Source organism: Enoplosus armatus, chromosome 13, assembly GCF_043641665.1.
Source record: "Enoplosus armatus isolate fEnoArm2 chromosome 13, fEnoArm2.hap1, whole genome shotgun sequence".
NCBI classification, from domain to species: Eukaryota; Metazoa; Chordata; class Actinopteri; order Centrarchiformes; family Enoplosidae; genus Enoplosus; species Enoplosus armatus.
Window position 1 is genome coordinate 13,438,787 of NC_092192.1, and position 23,979 is coordinate 13,462,765.

Here is a 23,979-nt window from a genome sequence, read left to right on the forward strand (position 1 = left end):
AAGGCTGAATGAACAACAATATTGTTTACCTCCAGTTAACATTTTGATAGATACAGGGCTTTTTCTATTGTCCAAGGCTGCCGTAACCCTAGCCAGTAATCAGCACCCTCATGCACTTACCTGATCATTAAAATATATTATGATTTTGTAAAGTATGCCCTGATGTCTACCCAGAATGCCTCACACTTGTTATCCTGAGCTTGCTTTTTTTTGTCACAAAAATGCTTATTTATGAATTCCTCTTTATAAAGTTTATATGAATATTTTGGATGCTATTTGATGTTATATGTTATGTTACAATGTATTTTTGTAATTATCATGTAGCACAGATGGAATATTAAACTCTTGCTGTACAGCTATCTGCTGATTTGGATGTTTTGTGTGTGAGATGGCTTGAAGAGAGACAGAGAGAAAAAGAACGAAAAATAGTTTTCAACATATCAGTCAGCGAACAGAAAATATTGCTTCACTTTCAGTTGCGCCACATTGTTTCTGCAGAAACAGCATGCCTGAGTTTTGATAAGAAATTACATTTTGTACGGTATCGAGCAGTGGACATTTACTTAAGTGCACTTGCGTACAATTTTGAGCTACTTGTACTTTACTGTAGTGTTTCCATTTTGTGATAACATACTTCTACTTTTCTACATTTCAGAGGGAAGTATTGCACTTTTTACTTTTGTTTTATTTATTTGACAGCAATAGTTACTAATTACTTGACAGATTAATATTTTATAAATCCTATCAGCATATAAAATATGATGCCTTGTTTTACAGTCCATTAAACTATCAAACAGTATATGAAATAGTTAAAATTAGCTTCACCTTGACCAGCTTTAACACTGAAATGCTGCTTACATGTTAATGCATCAGTAATCCAATATTAGCCTATAAATTATAATAATTTAACACTCATGGTGGCCATTTTGCCTGCCATACTTTTAGCATAGCCTATATACATTTTCCAACAAAAATCACCAGGAATTGGTAGAGATGCACAGTTTCCCAGGCTTGTTGCCACACCTTTCCAGGTATTTCCATATTTTTATCTCTTTTCCCCAACATGTTTTGAGTTTTACTTGATCAGATTACCTATTTATCTTACAATCCCTTTGTTACTTTCACCAGCATACGCATCTATAAACATCTGGGTATGTTTTAATAGATTCTCTGAATTGAGACATCTGATTTCTTTCAGAAAAAATAGCAAACCTGTCTCTTGGATAGTTTTGAGCCTGTTTAATTTGAGGCCTGGCACTGTAGGATAAGCGATGAGTTGTTTTTTTATGTCATTAACCTTCAGGGTGAGAAAACAGAAGCTGTAGATTAAAAATTCTTCCCATCTTTTCTTGTTTTCAACAAAGTTGCAGAATCATGCTACATGCTCTGAGCTGTGAAGCTATCCGGCGCATGCGCCTTAGCTATTCAGCGACGTGCCGTCACGTGACGCATGTCGTGAGCTCCGCCCCCGGCTCGAGGGTTTTGTAAAGGGTCACGTTGCGCTGCAGCAGTGAAACAGGAGACTCCTCCGCATCCTCATCACCCAGCTCACCTGCACTCTTTACGCCCAGACACCCTCCAGCAGGTAAGAATGAACCCTGATCTGATCAATAAGACATCTCCAGACATTCTTCATGTGTTATTGATCACTGATAGATGATGATAATAATAATGATGGGTACGTGATGTTGCTCGACACTACCTCAAGCTAACTTTATCTTCCTAGCTAGTTAGCCATGAATTAATAGCAGCCGTTAGTACCTGTGGCTCGTATGCCGTCGTCTCCTTTGACGGAAAGCCATTCAAGTTTTCCCCCTTTTTAGGATTTTCTGTTTAAAGTTGCATATTTCAGCCCATCATCGAAACACGCAACAGGAAGGGCGTGAAAATGGTGACCTTGAAGGATGAAAGTGGGCAGAGAAGAGTCTGTTGCGTCTGTTTTCAGTTTAAAATCGACACATACTGTTATTTTATATGTTTAATTTGTGTAAATTGAGGTTAGTAATCCGGATGGCAGCAGGGACTTCCTGTCAGTGTGTATCTGTGCCTAAGCACGTACACCTTCTCTGATGTGATGGGAGAAGGGGCGGGCTGAGGAGGAGGATACTATACGTGTGATTAATACATATATAAAAATCGTACATCTAGCTTCACATATCGGTGCATTTGTAAACTCAGACTCCATCAACACTAGAACATGGGGTACATCACATATTTACATTCAGGTAATGTTCACTGCTCACACAAACGTGAATACTGTATGTGCTCTTCTATCATCATAAACTGGATATATTGTTGGTCAGACTAAACAAGTCATTTAAATGTGCCGGCTTGCGAGTGTGAGGGGCATTTTTCACTATTTTATGATATTTTATGATTAATGGATAAAGCTCGAGAAAAATCTGCATAATAATCAATAATGAAGATAACAGCTAGTTGCAGTCCTAAATAAGAGTATATTAGAGCTGCAAAAAAATGATTATTTTCGTTGTTGTTTCATCATCTGGGTATTTTCTTGATTAATCGTTTGGAGTACGAAATGTCAAAAATAAAAAGAGCGAAAAACCCAAAGATATTAAATTTACCAAACCTAACATTTGACAGGCTGCAAGTAGCGAATTTTTTGCTTTTTCTCTTTAAAAAAATACTTAAGCGATTAGTCAATTACATACTAGTTTCTGATTTCATATTTGGTCGATTGACTAATTGATTAATCGACTAATCATTTGAGCTCAAGAGTATAAAATTAACATAAATAAAGGTTCATACACTGGATGTAAATGTCATTATCTCATGTAAGCACAGCACTAGAACATAGCGTACATAATCTTTTTTTGGTTTAATTTATTATGTTCATTTTTAAAAGTTTTACATCAACATACTGTATTGTAATCATGTTTTTCCTCTACCGTTCCTTTAACCGTAATCATCTGTTTTCCTTCTCTGTGCAATGGCAAGCCAAAATGTATTCAAGTTGTCATGCCAATTGAAGATTAAAAAGTTTATCAGTGTTAAAGAGCGACCTGTCTTAAACATGTCTGCGCATTTTCACCAGTGTCTACCTTTCTCTGAACTGCAATGCACACAGCCTTGACGTCTGCCATAGGCTCTAGAGAGCTGCATGGGAAACAGTGCTCCTGCTAGCGCTGCTGGATCAAGGCCTGAGGATAGAAACACCCCAAACACAGAGACGTGCATCAGTGCCAAGGCCAGCAGCCCGTCTGGTAACAAAACGCAGCGCACCAAGCAGGCTTTTTACTTTTCACTAGTGCTGCTCACCTCCTGAAAGCTCATGCAGCTTGCAATGTAGAGAAACAGACAAGAAATACCCCCACAAGTCCCTGCCTACAGCCTTATAAATACTAGGCAATATGTTATGCAAGCTTCAAATATATTGTAGTTTAATGCTTGCAGCAATGCTTTAAAAAAAGACCAGCTGCAGCATGATTGCTATAGATGTTCATATTCATTCTGGATTGAGGTTGATGTTTATGTATTCTAACTGCATCCTGGGTTGGTAAGTGAGCCTGTGCAGCATTGGATTTCAGGATTGATTGACTGTTGTAGCGTGAAGGACACAGTGTGATGTCGGGTCTCATTACCCTAAAGTGAAGCTCAAAGTCTATAGAAGCAACAGATGTGTGATGGCTGAGTTGAAAATGGGTTTGTCTCAACTAGGGTCTATTAAACCTCAAGTAAATAGTTGTATTGCAATGAGAAATCTGAGTGGTATAATTGTGAATTGTAATGTGATTTACTGCCCCTTTAATGCATGCCTGTAAGTTTGGCCTGCAGTATGATTGCGGTGCACTGCATTTGACTGATAGTATTATTTAACATGCAGTGATCAGAGTTTCGAGTGGTTCTGCATGACGCCACAGTAGGGAGTTGGCTGTTGCATCTTGATGTCGCAGTGCAGAAATGGTGTTTGTCTTGTTGAGGCCGACCACTGTGCAACAGGCTAACTAAATGTTAATCTCAGCCGTCTCTCTATCACTTCTCTCCAAAAATATACTGCCTGTCCTCGTGAAGTGCATTATAAAAGCTACAGTTGTCAAATCATTCAGTGACGTCCTTCATCAGAAGGTAAGCTCTGCACACTGTCTGCAAGATAAACCGTGTCACCAGTGGTAGTGTGTGATAATAGCATCAGGGAGGTTGCTACGTCAAATCATGTCAAAGTGACATTTTTGCAGCAGGGTGCATTTTTTGCTGATAAGGAAGATGATTCTTCAAACAAGCATTTCAGGATTTGCAAGTGCCCCTGAGCAAGCAGAAACATAAACTCCTTCCTTTATCTTAAGAGACTAATAAATATATAAAGACATAAATAAACATTGGTGTTTGAGCATTTACTGTAAATGTCAGAGGAGCTGCTGAAGTGTGAAGCCTCTTCAGCAGCTTTTGACCTGGTTCTTTGAGGCCTTTCTTCGGGTCTTTAAGGTTTTGGGTTTTTTTGACTGACTCCTCATCCTGGACCTGATTGGCTTTTTCAGGCATGTGAGGAAATCAAACTCCATGATCAGACTGGCTGAATAATGAACGTAACGTGATAATGAGCCGCCATTTTGGTAACAAAATGGTTTCCCACCAGGCCTTTCAAAGCTGTCACCAGCTTGGAGTGGCTAATCATGATGAGGGATAGCTTAATTTTCAGGGCATACAGGGTTTAAAATGCCTCAAACCAGTTTGTTTCTTGTTTGAAGCAATGAAGCTTCTGTATGTAGACCACTTCAGGAAATTAAGTATGCATACTTAAATAATATATATATATATATAAACAAACAATATATAATAATATAGTAAACAATATAAACCAATCAATCAATTGTTGAAGAAAGCTTACCAATTTCATTAAAGGAAAAAACCCCTCTTCAAATTGAGCATGATAGATTCCTTTATTTTAGTTTGTGGCATCTTCTGTGCTAGAGCCTGCAGCACGTGATAATTGTTGAGTGTGCAGCACAAATTGGGGCTTCATGTTGTTTTTGTTCTTCCCTGTGGATGGAGAGAGTGTTTCCTGGAGACATGCAAGCAGCACATACTATCTGACATTCAACGACACTGAGTTGCCTTCTGCTTTGTGTTTTTTATAATTCCCATTTGCAATAATCAGATTGTGGCCTTATGCCCACCAATAACTGAGACCAAATAGGAATGTGAGTGTGGCCAGACAGTGTACACACCTGACAGTCACCTGTCAATGTTGCTGCCACAATATCACCAATAGTGACAAATCAAAATGGCAACATCTCCTCTACATTTAAAGCATACAGTGTTGAGACTACTGCCTGAGGAGATGCTGCTTCATGGTGGATTTGACCCCGAGTGATTGTTGAGTATTGGTGCACAACAGTGAGTCAAGAAAGAAGCTGTTGTTTAGACTGTCAACAAAACCTGACATTCACAGTTGATGTTTTAAATAGCTTAAATAGTTTTTGTTCAAAATAGCTGCCATGACATTTTTGGTTGTCATCTTGTTTGGCTTTTCATCCACTGGTTTGATTTGCCCACCAAATGACAGAATGTGTTCAGAAGTAGAAAGGTGCTTTGCCTAAATATATATTTTTTAACAGTGTGTTGCTACCAAACCTGCTCCAGGCTGATCATATATCAGAGACAGGTCATGCACAGATGAAGACCTTCAATGTCCTCTTTTTATGCCTTCAGGCAATATAAAGGATATGTGACGTGGCGTCATTGTGATGTTCCGCTCTGTATTTCCAATTGAAAAGAGGACGTGTTTCATTTTTTTAAAAGCTCACATATGTTGTAACTTTACATTGTACATTGCATAAAATTTAGATTTCACATCGTCTTCCAAATTATTTTGCAATGTTTCCTCAGCCGAAACCCACAACCACAATGGACCCAATGAAAATGTATTGTTGAAGCAGGTAGGTGCTTCACAAAAGAGAGCAGGTATTTGCTGAGCATGAGTTTTGTCTGGCTAACAGTTCCACACATCATGTCTGTGCCCTTGGGTTGGCCTTTATCAAGTGTAAATACCCTCTCTTGTTCACTAGAGAGGTCTGTATGCAGTTCATACTTCTGGTCCAACTGTTCCCCCCAGGGGACATATTTTACCCTCCAGGCCTCTTTCAATTCACCTGCATGTAGAATTTAACCATTTGCAGTGAGCTGTACATGACATTTGTGTTGTGGTAACTGCACACTATTTTCATTGAGAGGCCTGTGTGTGTGCGCTCTAAAGGTTGTTATCTCATTGCTTTAAGCTGAGGATTAACACAGAGGATACAGGGTATGTCAGGCAGTGTCCTACCACAGCAAACCAGCCTCAGTTGGGAATCCAGTGGTCATATGGGTTTGTTGTTGAGCTATACTAAACCCTCCTATTTGTATATTTCGTGTGTTACAATAAAGATTTCTTTCTCTGTGGTAATAAAATATTATTTATCTGTAGAATATAGTTCCATACACAGCTGACTGGAGCTCACCTCTGTTTGTCACTAAAGGAGTATTTTCCACCCATCAAACAGATTCATCTTTAGCTGATCCAATATTGTGGCACATACTTGTGATGTAGAACCAGTGACGCTGTTCATTGGGAACGGCTTGGCAACCCGTGCAGTCGACCAAAGTGAGAAGTCACAGCTTGTTCCCTGGCACAGTCTGCATTTGTGGGAAGTGATGCCTTTTAGCGATATGTGAAAATGGGAATTTACAAATCCCATTCGTGTTCATCTTCTATGGATGTCATTTTTACTCAGAAAGCAGTGGCATGCCTCACTTAGCACAGCAGGAGGGTTAAAGGTATCAATCAAGGCAAAGAAATAAAGGCATGTATACGTGCAATGCACAAAGAGAGATTTAATGGCATTAGGGGAAAACAGAAGAAGGTTGCTGAGGAGGGAGAAACGAGCCGTGCTGCATCCAGTCCTGCAGCTATAATGAGGACTGGCAGCAGAGTATATAGGAGCCCTGTTACATAATCGCTCTCTCTCTCTCTGTCTTCTTTGGTTGGGATGGGGCGGGGAGGGGTTACGTAACTGCTTATTTCCGGCAGAGTGAAGAAGGGAATAGGGAACAAAATAATCTGGTTTCGAGCATGTGCGTGCATGTTAGCACATCCTCGACAGTGCGACTGCTGTCACCAACATAACCAGACAGCCTATCAAAGAGGAGTTTTTTCCTTTTGAGTTAACACAGATGGTATGAATGTCAATGATAAAGCTTTATTTGGATTCTAGGTGACACGCACACAATGACCTATGTTTCTGAACAAATACAGCTATTCCTGTCTGGCTATTTTTTCCTCTCAGTAAGCAGGAAGCAAATCTTCTGCTCAGAGCCATTGGTTTGATCACATCTCACAACTTGTTGGAGTTTTATCTCCTGCCTTCACTGGGAAGAGTTTAGCACTGCAGCCACGTTGTAGACAATAGGGGGACCATAAACTGAGGCCAGTGCTGGGCAGTCGTCCAGGTCGACACACTGTGAAACAATGTAACCTCTCCATCTCTCTGCCTCTCTTTCAGCCACCATGACTCACCAGTATCCCGCGCTGACTCCTGAGCAGAAGAAGGAGCTGCAGGACATCGCTCAGAGGATAGTAGCTCCAGGAAAAGGCATCCTTGCAGCCGATGAGTCCACCGGTATGCGCGCGTGTGGTTGCAAAATTATAACATCATTAATCTTTCCCCAAATATTCACATTTATAGACAAAGATTAGTCAGTGTTAAGCAAAGTCAGATTGACCAGGTGACCATTTAGGTTACTCACGTACTGGCTTTATTTAGGTTTTTGGTTCACAGATTCACTATAAAACTGGGTGCAGACCTTTACTAACAACAGTTTAATTCTCTGCTAAATTATATATCAAATTAAATATCAAGATGTCTTTCAGATTTAAACTGCTTTTCATGTTCTTATAGATTATACAGTTCTTAATTATAAAAATTGCATGTCTGACGAATTTATCCGTCACAGTTCAGTAGTTACGCACTCATGAATGAAGTCTGTCTTAATTTGAGTCATGCATGAATAGGTCTGTGTGTGTGTGTGTTGTCTACAGGCAGCATGGGGAAACGTTTGAACCCCATCGGGGTTGAGAACACAGAGGAGAACAGGCGTCGTTACCGCCAGCTGCTCTTCACAGCCGACCAGCGCATCGACAGTTGTATCGGAGGGGTCATCTTCTTCCATGAAACCCTCTACCAGAACACAGACGATGGCACTCCGTTCGCCAAGCTCATCAAAGACCGCGGCATTGTTGTTGGCATCAAGGTGCTCATATGTAAACCTCCAGAGTTGACTTCTTCAGTTGGGAAGTGTAGTGGGTTTCAGCTGGCCTTACAGTCAGTTTGCATTCGTTTCTTAATTGAATAAGACAAGAAAGCTCATCTTTCCTTTCTTTCAACAATTACAAGCATTCTCCTACACTTTTTAAGCGTGACTTGTTTCATGCTCAACCTCAGTCTCCTAAGAACTGAGTCTGGGAAGCTCAGCCTTATTTGATGTCAGTTTGCTTTGGCTCTGAACGTGTCCACGGCCACAGTGTCATCATTTGTTTGGCAGGTAAAACTAGAAAGGCCCCTACACTGTATATGGAAACACAGTTTTGTTGTTAGCATGTTCAGACACATACAGACCCACCCATAACAGCAGATCAGGTTGAGAGGACAAACTGGGTGAAAGAGCTTTCAGGACAGATGTTCAGGAAAGTTGTGTTTAGTTGTAGGAGGGAAATTCAATCTACTGTAATGTAATGATATAAGTATGTCACTTTATATAAGCAGAAATTGGTACAGTTGAGAATTTGAAGGACATTCAAGTGTAATATCACATGTGCAACATTATTTTAAACAATTTCTGTTTCCCTCTTTACAGGTGGACAAAGGTGTTGTGCCCCTTGCAGGAACAAATGGAGAGACCACCACTCAGGGTAGGAGGTGTTAGGAACACACACTCTCCAAACATCACAAGCATATAAAAAACCCTCTGCTGTGTTTCTGATGGATGGTTCTGTGTATGTGTTGGCGTGTAGGTCTTGACGGGCTGTCTGAGCGCTGTGCGCAGTACAAGAAGGACGGTGCAGACTTCGCCAAGTGGCGCTCTGTGCTGAAGATCAGCGACACCACGCCGTCTGAGCTGGCCATCTTTGAGAATGCTAATGTTCTAGCACGATATGCTAGCATCTGCCAGCAGGTTGGTGTTGGTGAGATTACGGAGGATGTTATTTGGTTACGTTAAAGTGCCCCTCAAGCCCAGAATCCCAGGTCAAAGCTGAATTTCAAAACAACAGCAGTGAGTTATGATCAAATTTGGGGATTTGAGGACACTATTGAGCATTATAACAAACTCTTGTAGTGCATCTATGAGAAGATGAGAGTTTACCTTAAACTTCTACTTTGTAATGTCCCCTAGAATGGTATTGTTCCTATTGTGGAGCCTGAGATCCTTCCTGATGGAGACCATGACCTGAAGCGCTGCCAGTATGTCAGTGAGAAGGTGAATTTACTCAACACAAACCGCTGTATACGTCCTGTAAAGTTTATATTTTTTTGGTGCATCAGTCTTTTTCATACATGTGACTCTCTCCTGCTGCTAGGTCCTAGCTGCAGTGTACAAGGCTCTGTCAGACCACCATGTCTACCTGGAGGGGACACTGCTGAAACCCAACATGGTCACAGCTGGACACTCCTGCCCCACCAAGTACAGCAGTGAGGAAATCGCCATGGCTACCGTCACTGCCCTGCGCCGCACTGTGCCTCCTGCTGTCACAGGTCAGACACAGATATTAATTTCATTCTGATTTTAGGCGAAACAGAGACAAGTATTAATTAGTTGCATTAAGTTTAATAACAGTCTCAAAAGGATTTCCTTGAAACAACTCCATTAAAGCCCAAGTAGATATTTGTTCATCATTAATTTATTGCTGTAAATTCTTCTGAATGACCTGCTGTGCTCTGACTCTATTTATTTATGGGTGTGTTAGCTTAGCATTTCATTGGAATGAATGAATTAGAAGTGTACCAATTGAATGCTGCCTCTATTTAACGTATAATTAGTGCCAAATTATACAGTAGTTTATGGGAAATTACATAAGATTTTATTAGGACATTATTAAGATATTTACAGACCTGTAAAATAAAGCATTGCAAGAAAATATATTGGTATATGTTTCCAGATTCATTATTGTCCCACCCTCTGATATTAAGAAATCCAGGTCATTTCCATTCAAAGGCTTAAATGTTCTATGAAATCAGGTTTGAGCAGATAGATAACATGTATTTGCTTGTTTCTGTTTTTTCTCAGGAGTGACATTCTTGTCAGGTGGCCAGTCCGAAGAAGAGGCCAGCGTGAACCTTAATGCCATCAACAACTGTCCGCTCGCCAAACCCTGGGCCCTGACTTTCTCCTATGGCCGCGCCCTGCAGGCCTCAGCCCTCGGCGCATGGAGAGGAGAGATGAGCAACGAGAAGGCCGCCACTGAGGAGTTCATCAAACGTGCTGAGGTCAGGAAAAACCTCCTCGCAAGAGTAAAATAAAAATGAAACTCCCTTCGTGCAATATTGTTAATTTGACCTTTTTTTTTGTCTCTTCTTCAGGCAAACGGTCTGGCTGCGCTCGGCAAGTACGAGTCTTCTGGAACTGGTGCCGCCGCAGGAAAGTCCCTCTACGTGGCTAATCACGCCTACTAAACATCAAAGTACCACATTGACCTGTGGTCTAATTGTAGTCTTATATCTGCTCTGCTATTCCCCTTCACTCCTCCATCGATCACAGGCCTGCGCTGTCTACTGTACTTTAGAGTTGTCAGAGTTATTAAAATTACATTATTAGATATGTGTATTTAAAAACCATAATGTGAAACTACAATACTAAAGGGAACAGGCTTGTTTTTATTTGTTTTTTCTCTTTAATCGAACAAATCAAACGTTTAGCTGTCTATAACAGTTATTGGGATCAGAGATCGAAATTTTAACTGTAGATTCAATTCATGCCTCTTCTTAACTGAACCTGTCTCCCGTTCCTCCCTGATAAATGATAAATCTCGAGCCACTTTGCAAGCAGGCCAGATCAGCATGTGTGTGTGTCGTGTTTCGCTTCTGTCAGAACGCAGTGTTGGCTCAACCTTTTAAAACGCTTTACTAACATCCTCCCTGACAGCGGGACCAACCAATTATTAGTGGCATCAATACATCCGTTAAGGGACAAGACAGACAGTGTGAAGACGTTAAGTTGATCTTTTTGAGTGACTGCCCAAATGCGTGGAGCACTTATACTTTCAGACGGCGGTAGCTCCAGCAGAGGTCAGTAGACAATAAACCACTACACACCAGGATTCATCCTAACCTTTCTGTTCACACACGCTTCTAATCACCACTAATCAGAGAGAACATCTTGTGTGTCTAATCTCAGTATAACATTAGCTTTAAATTACATACAGTACTTAATGTATTCAGTTGTGTGAAGGTGTCGATATTACGTGATGCTTGTGTGTCATCCCCCTCCTGATTCCTCAAGCCCACCCCACGGGAAGGGAAGATGGTTTCTATTGACATACCTATAATGTGGACCAATCACGTGGGGTGAGCAGCGGGGAAACAGTCACTGCTGTGTTGGAATACTGTGATGTTTGTGATGTTAGTATTGTTCTTGAAGCACTTGGTGTGTCAAATAGTGGAGAAAAAAATACATTAAAATAAAAAACTAGCAGAGACTCTTTGTGTGACATTATTGCTGCTATTCGTATGGTGTCTATCCCAATCTTTTATCTTTGGGTGCTATTTTATTCTGCATTCCTGACACTAGAACAGTCATGCAATAGCCATCTTGTGTCATATTATAGTGTTGTAAGCGTAGCTCTTTCCCAACCTCCTCTTCATCCAGCCAATTTGCTTTTATTACAACATACATTGCTGTGAATACAACAATCTAACATGAGAAATGGACTTAAGACCTACAGTTTGAAAGGGACATTGTTTCTGTAGCTTCTGATCTGTAATCAAAATTTGGATATTAAGGTAACCCCACCAACAAAACCCAGTATCTTGGATTGGAACCTGCTATAACCACACCCAAACGTATTTAAAGGCCTTCAAACAGGGTAACACAGGGCAGCTAAATCTTGCAGTAGTGGCTTAAAGGTTACACCAGAAAGTCACCAGTCACGACCCTGGGATCAGCTGAATAAATTAAAAGTGAAAGAGCGGTGCTTGCCCCTTGATGCCACCATGAGGTGCCCTTAATTCCCAACTGCACCAGTAAAGCTGCTCAGTGTCAACAGAACACACTGTGGTTGTACTGGGTAGCTTCCAGGTGGGAATGTGCACCTGCTGTCATCAGTGGACAGGGCATCTCTGAAAACTGTAGACTTGCTCTTCATAAAACCTCTCTGGATAAATAAAGTTCAATAAATAAAAAAGGATTTAATGTTTTTTAAGGTGTCCAGTTTTGTTTACATCAGTAATGTCTGAGAACAGTATTAAATTAGGCCTACCTGTGTGCAATGGTGCTCATTATGTAGAATGCGTGTGAATTTCACAAAGGGATCAATAAAATCTTTATCCATAATAATACTTTATTTTTTAGTTATTAATCTGAATCTGAAAAGTAACTATTAACTAAATGCATCAAATACATGAAGTGGAGTAAAAAGTACAATATTTCCCTATTTCCTTGTAGTCGACTAGAAGTACAAAGTAGCAGAAAATGAAAATAGTCAAACAAAGTACAAGTACTTCAAAATTGTACTAAATGACAGTACTTTAGTAAATGTGCTTAGTTGCTTTCCATCACTGCCTTTGTGAAACTGTAATTAGTTTTGGTGTTATTGTATTGGATTGTACTGTATTGTAAGGTGCTTCTAACATTTTTGCTCCCTCAGTGGACAAAATAATGAAAACACTTCTGCTTATTATAATGCAGACCAATACATGTCATCATCACTAAGCCTCAGGATGGCTGTAGTCTTAACAAACACTTTAGGTGACATTCAGATGTTGCAGGAGTTTTTTTTAACAACGTACAAGTGTTTCTACTTTTCTGGTCACTTAACGTATTTATGGAAAGATATGTGTATTTTGGCGTTTTTTGTTTTTTTGTTTTTTGGAAGACTTGCCGGCCAAGATTGAAGCCTCCACATGGGGCGCTGGTTGCCAAAACGTCTCACATTGTGTTTGTGCGTTTAATATTCTCACCGGTTGGGCCGACGGTTAGTGTCCCTTCACTGCGTCTCAAATCAACTCTCTGCCTTCTCGGGGTTGGGGACGGACAGACAGGAGTATATTGCAATGTTTTGTTAAATTCTTAACTGTGTATCTGCAATACCGTCTCGACTTATTGTTGTTTTTACAGCCACCCCCGATTTGTTTTTAATCTCGGTCATGTGACGTGTGACCGCCTGTGTTGTATTAACAAGCGCACCCCATTCATTTCATTGACGGAAATGGCTACCACGGAAGTGGGTGAGTAAACTCATAACTGGATTCTATATAAATCATTCCCTTACCTTAAAAATGATTTAACATTGAGACCAGTTTCTTAGAGTATACTCAGCTAACATGTGCAACAGCGACCCTGGCACGAGGCGGCCGTTGTCTCCATGTTAAGACTCTCTGAAGCTAACAGCTAACGTTAGCTAGCCGCAGCAACGATGCCCTCCCTTACTTATTACTGAGGACACTACGAGCACATTGCTGTATTTTGTGACCTTATATCTTTTCTTTTTACGTATAATTTTTTTATTCCACTATTAACTACAACATTGCAGTCCGCCCCCACCCTTCTAGCTGTACATGCATTTTAGTAATCTTGAGTAAGCCATCTAGCATCAAACTCTTTCATGGAATAAACAGATAACATTATGATATCAATATATATGTATGTATGTGTGTGTTTGTGTATGTGTATATATCCATGTTATGATACATGCTACAACTTCTAGAAACTCAACTGACAGACTGTCAATGTGTAAAATAAGAGACAGGATATCTGTTCTTGGATATACAAGATATTGTGTATATATATATATATATACAATACACGGACAGCAACCACCAAACGTACAGCATGGTGAATTCTCTGACGGGAGACAAATGTATGTTATCTCACTGTATGTATGTATGTATGTATGTATGTATATGCCCCGAGGCTTATGTTTCTTACTGTCTCTGTATGTCTCTCAGAGCGTAGACGTGGCCAGCTTGCTGCTCTGTCCATAGCAGCGGTGGTCATCATCGTGGGAGTCCCTCTGTGGTGGCGAACAACTGAAACGTACCGCGCCTGGTTGCCTGTCAGTCAGATAAATGAGTTGGCTAATCTACAGGTTTGTTTGTACTCCTTGCTATTAATTACACGTCCCCATTTTGTGGTCCATTTTATCTTCCATGTATAATACACACAAACCTAAAAATGTCCCACTCTTTATATCTTTTTTTGTAGCTACAGTTGAGTGCTGATGTGGAGGTTGTGTTTGCACGTGGAACTGTGACCCCAGACCAGCAGAAGAAGGTCCCACTGACGCAGACGCAGGATGAGGAACATACAGTAGATGGTGATTTGTTAATGCTGCCTGTCAGAATCAGAATCAGAAATCAGAATCAGAATCAGAATCAGAAATCAGAAGAGTGAGCTTGTGGTTACAAAATATGATGACTGCAAAGGTAATTCTCAAATTCTTTTGTTTCCAGAGGACACAGCTTTGAGGTACAGGTATGAGACAAGGTACCGCACAGCTACAATAATGGAGGAGGATGCCCTGAACAAGCCCACTGCTGCAGGTGAGATGCTGTCTGCCTGTCAAATCCAGTTTTCAGCTGTTCAGATGCTAACATTTTGTTATCCCAGTGAGACCAAAGGTAGTAACTTCTCTATGTCTCTCTTGATCTTCTTCTTTAGAGGCGGATCTATCTCTGCACACGCTCAGTGAGAGTCCGTGTGGTTCTTTGGTTGTGTATGTGATCCCAGAGTCATCGTCACTGCTGCCTGAGGTTAAAATTCATTTTTTTTAATTGTGTGGCTACTGTTAACCCTTTCCTATTTGTTATTAGGGTTCTAACGCCGCAGGGGTAGAAACCCTATTGAGTTTGTGCCGGGTTGTTATGATTATTATTTCCTTTGTTTTTCATTGGTGTGAATGCTAAAATGGTGAATTAGTTTTATGCTTTGATGAATGGTGAAATTTGCTTTTTTTTTACTCGCAATTTCGCTGAAAATAAGATGTAATCTATCTATAGTATCTGCTAAGTGTCTAACTACTTACTGTCTGAATACAGTACCTTCTGCACAGCTTGCAAATAGAATTATGAGTCATTTGTGTCACTCTAGATAAGCAGAAGATAATGCATTAACCAATACCGACCTGTACCTTCATGCCTCCTAGGATGTGGACGTGTATATCGGTCAGCGACGGACAGCCCTGCTGCGTATTGCCGCCCAGATGAGAGTGGGCAGGACACTAGAGCAATTGCTGGCTCACCTGGAGCCTCGGATGAAGCAGGTGCTGCAGGTGATGTCTTTTAGCCACTCCGACATCACCGCTGCCTTCAGCGACAGAGTCCGTCTGAGCCCTAGCAACAAAGAGAGCATCGCTGACAGTATGAGAACCTTTAAATCCAGCCCAGGTTGGTCTTTGTTTTAGCATAGCCATAAAGTGGACCAACTTAATTTGTGTTCCAGTCAGTATACACATTTCTGTGAACACTCTCTTTCTGATGCTTATTCTTATCTTCTCTTTAGGTTATGAGATAACATTCAGTCTGTTGAACCCAGACCCAAAGTCACACCGTCTACACTGGGACATAGAGGGTGGCGTGCAGACCTACATCCAACCTTTGCTTTCAAAACTGGCCCCTTTGGCTAACTTTAGCATTGACTCTCAGGTACTGGTGTGTGCAAGTGTGGGGATGTGCAGCACCCACATCACGACAACAAGATGCTCAGCTACAGTATGTTAATGAACATGTTCTCTTTACAGACATTGTACTATGCCATGCTCGGTGTCAACCCACGCTTTGACAGCAGCCGCAGCGCCTACACACTCAACTCTGACAGCCTCGCACATGTCATCAACCCTGTGGAGGCCAGACTGGGTAAAAGGCAACGCACACTGAAACATGGTGTAGTTTGTTCAGGTGTATTTATTTATATATGTAACTTTTTTCTTCTTTTTTTTTTTGCATTTTGAGGCTCAAATGCTGCATCCTCCAACCCAGTGTTGAATTTTCTTCTGTACGTCCCGGATGCCCATCATTCCCCCCTTTACATTAATGACCGCAAGAAACAGGAAGTGCTTTCTAATGCATTTCACTCTCCACGGTGGGGTGGAATTATGGTAAGATAATACATGGTACCAGTAGTCTAAATACTATGAATGGTTATAGCTTATTGTAAGTGAATTTGTTATATATTAATGATTATTTGTTAGCTATGCAGTGATTTTGAATTCTTAACTTGTTGTGTTGGGTACTGATTCAAGACAAAATGTCTTTTATCCATATTTTTATAGGTCTATAATGTTAATGGATTCTATGAGCCAGAGGCTGTCTTCCCTGTTGACATCAACATCAACATGGCCAAAGTCATGGGAGTCTTCCTTGCACAGCTTCGGTAAGTGGAGTGCTACAGTACGACAGGTATTGCTTTTCCTGTCGACACAAGGTAACTTTTTTGTACCATGTCCTGTCAGACTGTTGCTGGGTGTGCAGTCGTCTACCCCTCCCCCCGGCTTCCTGGTGGCACCGTGCGGCAGTACAGGACTAGCTGATTGGGAGCTGGACCGTCTCATGTGGAGTCGGAGTGTGGAAAATGTTGCAACAGCGACCACCACCATCACCTCACTGGCACAGCTGCTGGACCAGATAGGCAACATTGTTATCAATGACAACATTGCCGAACAGGTAAGATGCATACACACCTGCATTAATCAGTGGTATATGTGTGCACATATGAGCATATTAAACGCATTAGAAACTTAAAAAAGATAATGGACTTCCTTGTCCACATATTTTTGTGTACTTCCAGTCTGGGGCGGTCAATTTAAAAGCACATCTCCCTTTTATTTTCAGAAGGTTCACTGTCACGCCAAATACAGTCTTTTTTTTCTGGTAATATTGCAACTAAACATTAAATCCAAACACAGACTCAAAGATTTCGCATATAAAATCAAGTGGGGTGTTCATATCCGACAATGTAGGGATCCGTTCCCCCAGAGAAACTATTGACCAATCAGCACTTAGTAGGTGGTAAGCAAGAACAGGGACATAATCTTCCTACATAGCTAGTTATGTGGCTATGTACCTATTTATATTCATGAACCAAAAAGGCAATAAGCATGGATGAGATTGATACAACTGTACAAGTTGTTTTAAGTCAACTTACATTTTATGTACATTTTTTGAAGTATTTGTTTGGGCACTATGCCTGTTTCTATTAGAGATTATCAGAGGGACATCGCGCTTCATGGTCAGCACCTTAAACCCGTTGTTGCTGTCACTCAGGTGTCCAGTGCTGTCACATCTCTGCAGCTGGCTGTGGCGGAGTTGGAGGCCGGGAACCTCGGCTTTGCTCTGCAGTACAGTAAAGAGGCCATCTTGGCATCAGAGAGAGCATTCTTTGACCCTTCACTCCTCCATCTCCTCTACTTTCCTGATGACCAGAAGTTTGCGATCTACATACCTCTCTTCCTGCCCATGTGTGTGCCTATTCTGCTGTCACTGCTCAAAATAGTGTCTGAGGCTAGACAGAAACGCAGAGAAAAGCAAGCCAAGAAGGACTGAGAAACACTTGGAAGAGAAGATGTGTTGAACATGTGGTCTGAGCAAGAAACATATGAACAACAAATATGAACAAACTGTTTCGTCAGTGGCCTTGACATTAAGGTACAAAGGTGGGCATGAAGAAAAGACTCATTTGCAGCATCTGGAGGTGGGGTTTACAAATCAGTCATGCATGATTTTTATTGTTTCATGTATGGAAATGTGTTTATTGTAAGATTGTAATGAATGGCTGCTGTGGCTAACACTGTATACTAGAAAGCTTAAGTTGTTGTGAATGTGTACAAGTTTTATATTTGAATTCCACTTTCTATTCTAAGTTATTAACAAATAAAGAATTAAGTTGTAACTCTTGATTTTGCTCTTTGGTTAGCAAGAAAATAAGAATAGCTGATTTTTTATCATTATGATCATTTGGCAGGCACTCCTGAAGCAACTTGCACCAAAGTTGAGCATGACATTTTGTTCTTGACTTTGCAAATAGTAAATTGACAAAATTACATTAACACATGGTCCACATGGATGTGGATGTAATACCACATGCTCCATTTAGTAGCTGTTTCAGAGTCTTCATATATCATTTTCATCAGCAGATGAGATTTGCCCAGTTTTTGTGAAATTGTAGATGTTAAAGTTTCCATTTTTGTCCATTGATGAAGATCAGTTGATACTATACCCACATTGGAAAATGGACACTGAGGTAAGATTTTGTCAACTGCTGCTTCCAAGGCTAAGAATGTACTTTTCAGCTCAACATACACGTATACTGCAGGATGTGACTCACACTCCAGGACAGTAGGTGGCGGTGTGTGCACCTTTAAAGCTAGTTGCGACCCATCACATCACCGAAGAAGAAGAATCCGTTGTTTGTTGGAGCGCTTTACATCCATGGCAAGTCGCAGCGTGTAACTTCTGGCTTTTGTTAATTTGATTGTTGTTACATCCACCTCGAATGATTTCAGCTGTAACTAAATAGTTAACGTGTAATTCGCCGACGACATCTTATATTCCGTGAACTACCCAAGCGTAATTTTATCGTTTGTTCGGCCGAAGGAGATCTGTTAGCCAGCTTGCTAAAGCTAACTTCCTTAATTGTTCGCGTTAGCTTGCTAGTTTTGTGCCAACATGTCTGGCGAAGGTCTCATTCGAGGACCGTCAGGGAGTAACGACTGTCGGATATACGTGGGAAATCTCCCTCCTGATATCCGCTCAAAGGACGTTGAAGATTTGTTTCACAAATATGGACCCATTCGGGATATCGATCTGAAAAACCGAAGAGGAGGACCACCATTTGCCTTCGTGCAGTTCGAGGACTCGAGGTGAGAGCGGTTGGAGACTGCATTAGTTTTAGCTAGGTAGGGTGTGCCCAATAAACACGTAAGGCACGTTGCAAATTGGGTTCGTTGCGCCCAAACCTGTTTGCAAAAGACACTTTCTTGTGCAAACCAGTTTGTTGGAAAACCACAGGTGGAACGTCAGCATTTTATGCAGCTATTTTGATTATAAACTAGTCATTGAAGTCAATTTTCAACGTCCACTGATTGTGAACAGTTGCAGCTTTATCTTTTCTCACATTATAGTAAATTGAATAACTTTGAATAACAACTGCACTGTTTGTCAGACATAACAAGACAAACGAGGGCTTTAGGAAACTGTGATGGGCATTTGTCATTATCTAATGTTTTATACAACAAATGATTAATGAGTTAATTGAGACAGTAATTAACAGATTAATGGATAGTAAAAAGAATCATTAGTTGTAGTCCTAATACATCTTTACTGTACTAGCTATATTTAAATGGGAAATATACAATGTTGTCACATTTTTTGATTCTGATGCCAAAGACTAAGTGATGGATGACTAAAAGCTCTTTGCTCACACAAAGATTATTAAAACGACTAATGACCAAGACAATAGGATTAGTCTTATTAAACACCCCAAAACACTGTCTTTTAGTGTGGCATGGTTTAAGATAAGTAGTGTCACATTATATCAGCCAGTAGTTTTAATGGATAAATCTAAGATTCCACTATTAAACAGTGGAAAAGGGCAATTGGCTCCGTATTAACACTAAAAAGAAAGGAAGGGAGTCGTTGACTGCAGGAAAGTGAGAAAATTCTAATATGCTCAACATTTGCACAAATACAGGCACATGATGGCACGAAGAACACCCACAGCATTAGACTGGCAATGTGTTTCACTTGTGAATGTGTCAACAGTTTTTGGTGCCAAGCTTGAAACGCCATCCAGAGTAGCTGCCAGTCCAAGCCATTAAGTGTGCTCATATTGAGTATATTAAATTCTGTCACTTTTCTACATTCAATAGCTCCCCTTCTTTCTTATGTATAGATAAATTATTTAGTAATTAATTCAACTGTGCTTCTAATTAAAGAGTCATTAAGCATTTTTCATGTTTTCCCGACAAAGAAGCTTACAAACTTGGTGTTTCCCACCCCACATTTCTCTCATTGTGGGGTACACTAATTCAGCAAGATGCATTCCCTCCCAGGTTTCATCAGTATAGGCCCATAATTCTAAGATAATATGTTGCGATCAAAACAAACCAATCTGCTTAACTGATATCTGGGTTCCTTGACTAGTAAAGCTGTGTGTGTTTTATTTAGCTGCTTTGACTTTGATGATTGGTAATTGTACTGTTGGATTTCACAGGGATTCTGAGGATGCTGTTTACGGGCGTGATGGTTATGACTACGATGGCTACCGCCTGCGTGTTGAGTTTCCTAGAAGTGGAAGGGGAGGTGGTGGTGGGGGAGGTGGTGGTGGTGGTGGTGGAGGAATGGGACCCCCAAGGGGAAGGAATGGTCCCCCCTCCCGACGCTCTGAGTACAGGGTTGTTGTGTCAGGTGGGTGATGTGTTCCTCTCTCTGCAGGTTCTGCTTATCTCTTTACCTTCAAGTGTATAGATGAATGTATGAGTCTCACGCTGCCTTTTCTTGTTAGGACTTCCTCCCAGTGGAAGCTGGCAGGACCTGAAGGATCACATGCGAGAGGCAGGTGATGTATGTTACGCTGATGTGTACCGTGATGGCACCGGGGTTGTGGAGTTTGTACACAAAAAAGACATGAACTACGCTGTCCATAAGTTGGATAACACCAAGTTTCGCTCTCATGAGGTACGTAAAAGGTCACAGCCTCTGGCTAACTTAATAAGGAATAGGTCTGGGACTACATTTTGGAATTGAAAAGTTTTCTCAAATGAAGAAAGAGTGAGGGTGAAAATGATCAGGCAGTAAGTAAAGGCCAATGTTAAGTTTGACTTGCTATGTTGCTTTGCATCCATCATTGTTCTGGCTATGTCTGTCATTCGTGGAGTGATGGTGGCACGTTAAGAATAATAATCTTCAGCACAAACGTAAAACATATAATTGGTCTTTTCTGTCTTTATTCTGCAGTGAGTAGATATACATGCTTTCACAATAGGTGGCATTAATATGGTTCTTACATGCCAGCTATAGCAATATTCTCAGTCTGGTCATGATGTCAGATGTTTTAACATTTTGAATAAGTAGGTCATGAAAATATAAATGCAAATGATTGCATTTCTGAGTTGTCAAGCATGCAGGGGAGGCCTGGCTGACATGAGCTCTAGAAAGTTAAGTGTGGGTGGAAATTGCTACAATGAATATACAATATAGATGTTTTGTAAGTCAAGCATCTGCCCCAAAGGAAATCTTTAAGATTATGTCCAATGTCAGTATTGACGTGGCTCATCCTTGCATGTATGCATGGCCAATTCTAAATTCAAGATTCTGGATCGAGGCACTGGTCCATGTGTTACTTCTGCAACTGCATCTATAAGCACATTAACATGTATTGTGGCTGCAGGTATTTCCTTCTTCTGTCTACCTGAGTCTCATGTAACAACACATGGTAATGGATGCTTAGTTATGTGTTTGCATGTGTGTGTTTAGGGAGAGACGGCCTACATTCGTGTGAAGACGGACGGTCCTCGCAGCCCCAGCTATGGCCGCTCTCGCTCTCGTAGCCGCAGCCGCAGCCGCAGCCGAAGCCGAAGCAAGAGTGCATCACGCAGCTACTCCCCACGTCGCAGCAGAGGGTCTCCACGTCCCCGTCGTTCAGCCTCTCGCTCTCGCTCCCGCTCCCGCTCCCGCACCTAGATTCACCCCATCTAAAGCAATGGTGTGCTTCAGAGCCGGAGAGGAAATCGTCACATAACTTCACAAATCCTGTATACTCACCACGGATCATCTCATGTGTTACCCGTTTACACTGTCCTCTTGTGTGTTCCCTGTTCCCCCACTTTTTGTTGCAGTTTTCTTTTTTAGTTTTCATTTTTGCAGACCAGATGGTCTGTGCACATGGCCCCGTCTCACTCTGTCATTCTTCCCTCTTTCCCTTTTCATCAACATTGTTTTTCTGCTAGCCATCTCTCTAAACGTTTCTTCCACTGATTGTCTTCGTTGTATGCTTTATGTTTTGTTTGGTTTGGAAAGATTTTCCTTCTTTAAGCATATACTACTGTCCTTTGACCTTCTTGTGTGTCTCTCTGTAGAGTTCAGAGGAACAGGATAGGATGGGAAGAGAGGAAACAGTTCATATTAAGATAAACAGGAGGAGGAGGAGGAGGAGTCAAATATGGCGCCAATGGTATGATGGCTGTGCCTTGTCAACTGTGAATCTGCTTTATAAGGCTGTTCAGTTTTTTTTTTACATACACTTGACAATAGAGTGCCGTTGTTGAATGTTTTCAGTTGTAACAACTTCTGTAAACCACTTTGTATTTGGAGACCCAAAGCTTGTGTTTTTTGCTTTTGCTCATCTTTCAGTATCCAAAGTAAATCTTATTTTTTTGGGATTGATTATAGATGGTGTCCCATGTTTCTCTCAAAGTAAACTCTCTCTTAGATGCATTTATTGTCAATTTCTTAGTATTTTCCGAAGGTGTGATTCTAACTTGCCTCCTTCTCTTTGGTTCTGCTGGTATTCTAAAGGTTTGGACTGGGCTCATTGTCTCCCCATGCCGGAGCCGGAGCAGGATTCAGGATGAGATTAGGATTAGGCTTCAGGATGGATACATGGAGCAGGAGCATGGGAGCATTTTACCGGGAGAGGATCCTGACCCCCGGCCCTGTCCAGATAACTCCATCAAAACCGGAAAAACATTGTAGTGAAATATTCAAACTAAATTGGCTTTCAAATAATTCAAATTATTTTTTTCCATTTTGTACGGGACCTCAGAGACACAATTACTGGCGGCACTGTGACAAGCGATTATTTTTCAGATTTTTCTTTTTTTAAATTATAAAAAAGAAGAGCAAAGCTCGGCTCAAAACCAGGAGGAGGGCTGGGAGGTGCAGGATGGATCCGCACGCTAAGGAGAGTGGTAAATAGTGGGCAACCATTAAAAGTGGAGGAGGGAGGGAAGAGGGAGGACTGTGGTTTGTATCTTTTTCTTAGGTCAGTCTTTTCCTGAGGAGGATGATTTCTGATTTTCTTAAGTATGATCTCCGGTATCTTAAAGCTTTATTCTCTTTTAATAAAACTTTCAATAATGTAGGTTACATTTTTGTGTTTTTCTTTCCCTGTATTTCCAATACCACAGAAAGTGTTGGACACAGCAACATGCAACACCTGTACGCATACACAATACGTGTTTGGGATTTTCGTATATAGCCTCTGTATAATACCAGTTGTATCTGGAGGAGTCTGCCTAATAATGGTTACTGTTTGCTGTTTTTAACTTTTCTACCAGTACAAGGTAAATTATAACTGAGGAGGTGCTCTTTGCTATTGTTCTTAAAAGTGTCTTTACCTGTATATGTGCAGTCACTGTAAACAAATAGCTACTACTAAATATAGGTTGTTCACCGTTAAAATGTAGTGGAGTCAAAAGTACAAAATGTGCCTCTCAAAAGTAGTGACGTATGAATATGAAGTAGAAATGGAATCACTCAAGAAAAATAGAAGCACCTCTAAATTGTACTTAATACAGTATTTAAGTAAATGTACTTCGTTACATTCCACCAATGCACATCAATGCCTTTTTTCTATTTAATTTATAACAAATTCCTGCAACAGTAGCACATTGTACACAACGTGATGACGTGGGCCATCTGTGATTGGTCAATACTGGTCTCCCACAGGGCTAACTGAAGAGTGATGGAAGTTGACGTTCTTGTAAATACTATCTGTGTAGTTAAGTGAGTACAACCACAAATAACTGATAAATTTAATCATTATTTCTTGCAACAGTTT

General features: G+C 40.8%; 3 protein-coding genes across 6 annotated transcripts; all 3 read left to right on the forward strand.

Annotated features, from left to right (window-relative positions):
• Nucleotides 1–1,511: 1,511 nt before the first annotated feature.
• aldocb (aldolase C, fructose-bisphosphate, b) lies at nt 1,512–11,686 on the forward strand. The gene is made up of 9 exons (XM_070918118.1): nt 1,512–1,585; nt 7,500–7,616; nt 8,036–8,247; nt 8,851–8,905; nt 9,008–9,168; nt 9,388–9,471; nt 9,572–9,746; nt 10,279–10,478; nt 10,572–11,686. The coding sequence occupies exons 2-9, from the start codon at nt 7,505–7,507 to the stop codon at nt 10,662–10,664; spliced, it is 1,092 nt and encodes a 363-aa protein (XP_070774219.1). The 5' UTR covers nt 1,512–1,585; nt 7,500–7,504; the 3' UTR covers nt 10,665–11,686.
• Nucleotides 11,687–13,339: 1,653 nt separating this feature from the next.
• Nucleotides 13,340–18,056, forward strand: pigs (phosphatidylinositol glycan anchor biosynthesis, class S). Its single transcript, XM_070918117.1, has 12 exons — nt 13,340–13,433; nt 14,154–14,293; nt 14,410–14,521; nt 14,658–14,747; nt 14,866–14,957; nt 15,350–15,590; nt 15,706–15,848; nt 15,944–16,058; nt 16,155–16,300; nt 16,475–16,575; nt 16,655–16,865; nt 17,466–18,056. Exons 1-12 carry the CDS (start codon nt 13,415–13,417, stop codon nt 17,742–17,744), a joined length of 1,689 nt encoding a protein of 562 aa, XP_070774218.1. The 5' UTR covers nt 13,340–13,414; the 3' UTR covers nt 17,745–18,056.
• A 564-nt stretch (nt 18,057–18,620) lies between these two features.
• On the forward strand, nt 18,621–23,266 carry srsf1b (serine and arginine rich splicing factor 1b). 4 transcript variants are annotated; one of them, XR_011598415.1, is made up of 6 exons: nt 18,621–19,060; nt 20,413–20,606; nt 20,704–20,876; nt 21,675–21,903; nt 22,277–22,371; nt 22,716–23,266. XR_011598415.1 is itself a non-coding variant. In XM_070917024.1 (5 exons), the coding sequence occupies exons 1-4, from the start codon at nt 18,867–18,869 to the stop codon at nt 21,879–21,881; spliced, it is 768 nt and encodes a 255-aa protein (XP_070773125.1). In that variant the 5' UTR covers nt 18,621–18,866; the 3' UTR covers nt 21,882–21,903; nt 22,277–23,266. The 4 variants fall into 4 exon arrangements, 2 of the variants coding, with proteins under 2 accessions (XP_070773125.1, XP_070773124.1); XR_011598414.1 differs by having other exon boundaries at nt 21,675–22,371; XM_070917024.1 differs by having other exon boundaries at nt 22,277–23,266.
• The last annotated feature ends 713 nt before the right edge of the window (nt 23,267–23,979 follow it).

Excerpts from the sequence above, each read along its gene's own strand:
- aldocb (XM_070918118.1), top strand. The coding sequence starts at position 7,505 with ATGACTCACCAGTATCCCGCGCTGACTCCTGAGCAGAAGAAGGAGCTG. Across the intron at positions 9,169-9,387 it reads ATGCTAGCATCTGCCAGCAG|AATGGTATTGTTCCTATTGT; the intron begins GTTGGTGTTGGT and ends AATGTCCCCTAG. Across the intron at positions 9,747-10,278 it reads TGTGCCTCCTGCTGTCACAG|GAGTGACATTCTTGTCAGGT; the intron begins GTCAGACACAGA and ends GTTTTTTCTCAG.
- pigs (XM_070918117.1), top strand. Across the intron at positions 14,748-14,865 it reads GAACAAGCCCACTGCTGCAG|AGGCGGATCTATCTCTGCAC; the intron begins GTGAGATGCTGT and ends CTTCTTCTTTAG. Across the intron at positions 14,958-15,349 it reads CATCGTCACTGCTGCCTGAG|GATGTGGACGTGTATATCGG; the intron begins GTTAAAATTCAT and ends CATGCCTCCTAG.
- srsf1b (XM_070917023.1), top strand. The coding sequence starts at position 18,867 with ATGTCTGGCGAAGGTCTCATTCGAGGACCGTCAGGGAGTAACGACTGT. Across the intron at positions 19,061-20,412 it reads GTGCAGTTCGAGGACTCGAG|GGATTCTGAGGATGCTGTTT; the intron begins GTGAGAGCGGTT and ends TGGATTTCACAG. Across the intron at positions 20,877-21,674 it reads CCAAGTTTCGCTCTCATGAG|GGAGAGACGGCCTACATTCG; the intron begins GTACGTAAAAGG and ends GTGTGTGTTTAG.